Raw genomic sequence first — 4,574 nt, forward strand, 5'->3', positions numbered from 1 at the left:
TATATATATATATATATATGCATGTTTGTGCTTTGTAGTAAAATATATAAACATGTTAAAAAATGAAAACACAGAAAAAATTGTATGTATACAAAACTAACATTTACGACAACAAAATCTCATTTACATTCTGTACCTTAATCCTAGTGCCATTTTGCTCACTTAAGGCAATATTTTGGTAGCTGGCAACAAAGGACTTAATCTGTAATTGAGGAAGGACATGAAACATCTAAAAAATGTTATTGTATGTCTTAAGGAACAATATGAATAAGTCAGGTTTGTGCTTTTCCAGTTCCCCACAACCTATACAAACATGGTCTCCCTAAGAACTCCCAAGACCCAGTGGAGTATTGAAATATTCAAGAAATAGAATAAGATAATTTGATCTGTAGAACATAAAACGACATGTTGCTCATATTATATCTATACCTAGCTTTCAGTTTGAGAATAATATGAATGAGTTGCAATCTGCCTTCCTACCAGACCAGACATAATACACGTAAATAGAGGTACAGCCCGGGTATTTAGAAGTGACAGTCCTCCGACGCAGAGTAGGAGAAGTATTGGTAGTGGCGGGGAGAGCTCCAGCATGCTGACAGGTGTGGAGGGGAATGCAGTACAGGCGTTCCCAAAAGAAATAATTTCTTACCTCATTGTGTTGCATAGTGTTGGCGGTTTATTCTCGATGATGTTCACACATGCGATGTTAAGTTTTAAGTGCCGAATGGCAGACTATTATGTACTATACACTATTATACACTTCTCACTGTTATATACATGAAGAGTTTATTTACATATTACCCAGGTCTATTCTGAAGGGGCAAAACCGGTAATGACCACACAGATATCATCTCCACATGACTGTCCTTCTTTGTCACCACCAAATGAATCGGAGCTATCATCAGAACTGTTATGACTATCAACGCCAACATGGAAGACGAACTCCTGTCCTGGGTCCAAAAGGCCTTTCCGTGCCATTAATTGTTGCTCAATGTTCCTTACATGTTGGCACCTACGTTGCCATTCTTCTGCAGTTATGGAAGCCAATTTTTGATCTGCCAGTTTAATGACATCATCCATCTTAAGTGTGGTATTGTTTTGAGCAACCCAATTTTTTACAGTGGCCCATATTAACTCAATTGGGTTGAGTTCTGGGTGATACCGAGGGAGTCGTAAAATACTGTGATTGTGTTCTGCAAAAATTCCATCTATTTTACAGGAGAGGTATTTCAGTTTGAGTGGTAGGATCATATTATGTGTCTGGATTCCGCAATGATGAAAAATCAGTGTTATTGAAGGTAATATGTGGAAGGTGATTCTTTAGCCAGGATATCATAAAATCTCTTCTTGAATTTGAGTTAGGGGCTCTGTTTAGTTGTACATTATGGTAGGGAGCTTTATCAATGACAAGGACAAAATTTGGGGGAAGGTTAAGAATAAGTTGCTCCTTTAACCATTTTTCATAATTGGTGTAGTTCATGTCACTGTAGTAGTCTCCTCCCAGCCTCTTTCATATACTTATATACATTACTAACGATTTCTCTTGATTGTGAATGCAACACTTTTCCACTCAATTTACTTTGTGTAGGTGGCATGTTAAAGGAGAGAGAAAAAATGTACAAATATAAATAAACAAAAAAAAATATCAACGAATAAAAATAAACAATAAAATAAAATATTAATACAGTATATAGAGAATAATACACTCAAATATGACTCCAAGAAAACTTGACTGTACAAGTATGAATGCTTTTAACTGAACTTGAGATGTCTGCTCACACTGAAAACAAATAACTAATCACAGCACCCCTCAACTTTCACGATGGACCTGCCCATCCACTGCGCAGCTTTTCCTGGACTGTCACTTCTAAATACCCGGGCTGCACCCATTAAATATTACTATCATTATGTTATGCCCAGATACCAAAACTAGATAATACTGCACACATACCAAAGGGCCTCCAAACATTTTAACCACTTCATACATGTATAAAAGCAAGAAAACTGTCGCCATGTGTCTGCAAAAACACTATAACATAACATTATGTTTGCAACAACCTACCTTAATAGGACATACTATATGTATAGTTCTTAATTATATTTTAATTATGTAACTTATCTCATTTAAAATCTTTATCTTTTATTGTATTTTATGTTTTGTATTATTATATTATGATATATTGTCAAAAATCCAACACTGCACTGAATTATATTGTATGCAATTCAATAGCTTATGAACACATTAATTATGAATTAATTAATTACGAATTTGCCTGATGATGGCTTTCTAAAAAGTCGAAACATGTAGCAAAATATCGTTAAACATCAACTCTTTTGTTGGTGTGTTATGATGGATTTTAATAAAGAAATTTATGTTCAATAATTAATTTAGCAATCTTTATTTATTATGCTTTAAGGATGTGAAGGAAATTAAGTCATAAGTGTACCAAAACCTGTTACAGAAATACATCTTACCTCATGGAAATCAGAGTTCATATTTTCTGAATTGCTTAGCTCAGTGACTTCTGGATCATGTGTCTTGCCTTCATGTACTACCACTCTCTCTTCTTCAATTAAATTTTCTGTTGGCATATATCCTTCAGATTCACTAATAAATTCTGCTTTTCCACACATGCCATTCAAATGATCAGCAAGCTGGAGAATGCTATCAAACCGCTGACTGCATTCAGGGCAGTACACATTATCTGTGACACTCAACAAATGATATCTGAGTGACAGCTGGTTTGAAAATTTTTCATTACAACACAAGGGACAGACCAAAGTTCCCATGTTGGTAAAAAAGATTGCTGTGAGACAGGTCTGAAAGACAAATCACCAGCAATTCTAGCATAAAAGTGTTTTTAATAACACTGAAAAGTATATCAATAAATAAGAGTGACTGATAAATTAAACTTGATGTCTTATACTTAACTGAACAGCCATGTGAAACACACTACAAGATATATACCACAGTTGTGACTTACTTTTGTAAGAAGTTGTAAGTGTTCTTTATGTCATCGCGTGTTTATTATATAACTATCATACACTAACCTAATAATTTATCATAGATGATCCTGAATTTACAAACTGAAGAAACGCAGAAAAACAATCCTGCATCCTTGCGCGCTATTGTTGAATCAGTTCATTCATTCATTCTTTTATTAATCCTGTAGATTAACACTTTCAAAAACGTTCGGTGTATAATGAACAGAAAGTAGCAAAAGTGTCACCATGTACTTAAATTCCCACCTCTTATGAGCCACTCACACTATCCATCAACTTTCTTAAACATTATGCCACATTATAAACATCATGTAACATATATTGGCATCCCTGCATGTACTAAAACAAAACAAATACGTAAGGCGCTATTAATCGCAAAATTTAGCCTTTGTGAACTCAATAGATGGCAGTGTTATAAGCATTAAGTGTGTGCTGCCATCTTTCACAAGCTGTGAAAAGTACTATGTTCACTGCCCTAACTGCCTCCAGTGCATTACAATACTTCGCGATCAATGTTACAAATGCTATATGTCATGGGTACGGCTAGGATTTTCGTTTTTCTGGGAGATTGCAGCTAGGGACTTGCCTACAGACTTACACTGAAGCAGTTGAACAATTTTGCTGATTGTCCTAAGATAATCAAAAAAGAATATAATTTTAGGTATTAATATCTCGTATATTTCCTTCTTTCTTTTTAACTTTCAATTCTTTCTAAAAATGCCGGGTGAGGGGGAGGATGCCTCTCTTGCGGGATGTCAATAACAGGAACATTAATGAACACGTTTTGTAAATTGCTCTTTATTATATAAATATCACTAAATATTGATCATAAGACAACAATGTAATCTGAATTAAATCTGATCGCCATATTATATCACATCAATTAATTCTATATATCAAAACTTTTTAGAATTTGATAGTCATTCGACACCATTACCTTGGTCATCCGCCAGTCTACGAATACTATACATAGGGCCAGAGAGATGCTGTCTGGCACCCTCACATACTTTTCCTTACGGTTCATTTTAATATTATTCTTCTCATGTCTGCATAGTATAAATTTACCACTGTTGAATGAGCATCACCAGTGGCCCACCGTCAAAGCCTAAAATCGGCAGTTTGTGCAGTGTTCTTTTATCAATGTTTCCTACACTGGTGAGAACGATAAATTTAAGATTGTGCTGCCAGTTATCTTTTTGTAGCATGAAATTAAACAATAATTGTAAATATCACCAATTAGATGACAGCAGCATTTACATTTTAACATATTGTTTTCCGTCGAACGGCATTACAGGTAACCGACTGGTATCCGACTTGCCATCTTTTATTACATTATCATAATGTAATTACACCTGTAGTTAATAGATGGCAGAAGCTTACCTATATACCGCCATCAGAGTTGCAAGTCCTTTTGATTATTTTGAAAAATAAATGTATGTACATAACTACCTAGGCAATGCACATCCGGACCTCTGTAGCACAGACTTATAAACATCTTATTCCGTTATAGCGGTCTCCCCGCGATTTTTTAATATATTTCTTAACGTAAGCATGACAGTTTACTGTACCGT

The 4,574-nt window shown here is 34.9% G+C and overlaps 1 protein-coding gene across 2 annotated transcripts in view; it reads right to left on the minus strand.

The window, feature by feature from the left end:
* LOC111873725 overlaps positions 1 to 3,320 on the minus strand; it is a 17,044-nt gene extending 13,724 nt beyond the window's left edge. The window contains exons 1-2 of one of the 2 annotated variants that reach the window (XM_023868657.2): positions 3,052 to 3,320; positions 2,476 to 2,820 (exon numbers count right to left, since the gene is read on the minus strand). In XM_023868657.2, coding sequence (XP_023724425.1) covers positions 2,476 to 2,790 — 315 coding nt within the window. In that variant the 5' untranslated portion in view covers positions 2,791 to 2,820; positions 3,052 to 3,320. Of the gene's footprint in view, positions 1 to 2,475; positions 2,821 to 2,984 lie in introns of both variants that reach the window. The other variant, XM_023868658.2, reaches the window with a different exon arrangement.
* Positions 3,321 to 4,574: the final 1,254 nt, after the last annotated feature.

Source organism: Cryptotermes secundus, unplaced genomic scaffold (genome assembly GCF_002891405.2).
Source record: "Cryptotermes secundus unplaced genomic scaffold, Csec_1.0 scaffold31, whole genome shotgun sequence".
Lineage (NCBI taxonomy): Eukaryota > Metazoa > Arthropoda > Insecta > Blattodea > Kalotermitidae > Cryptotermes > Cryptotermes secundus.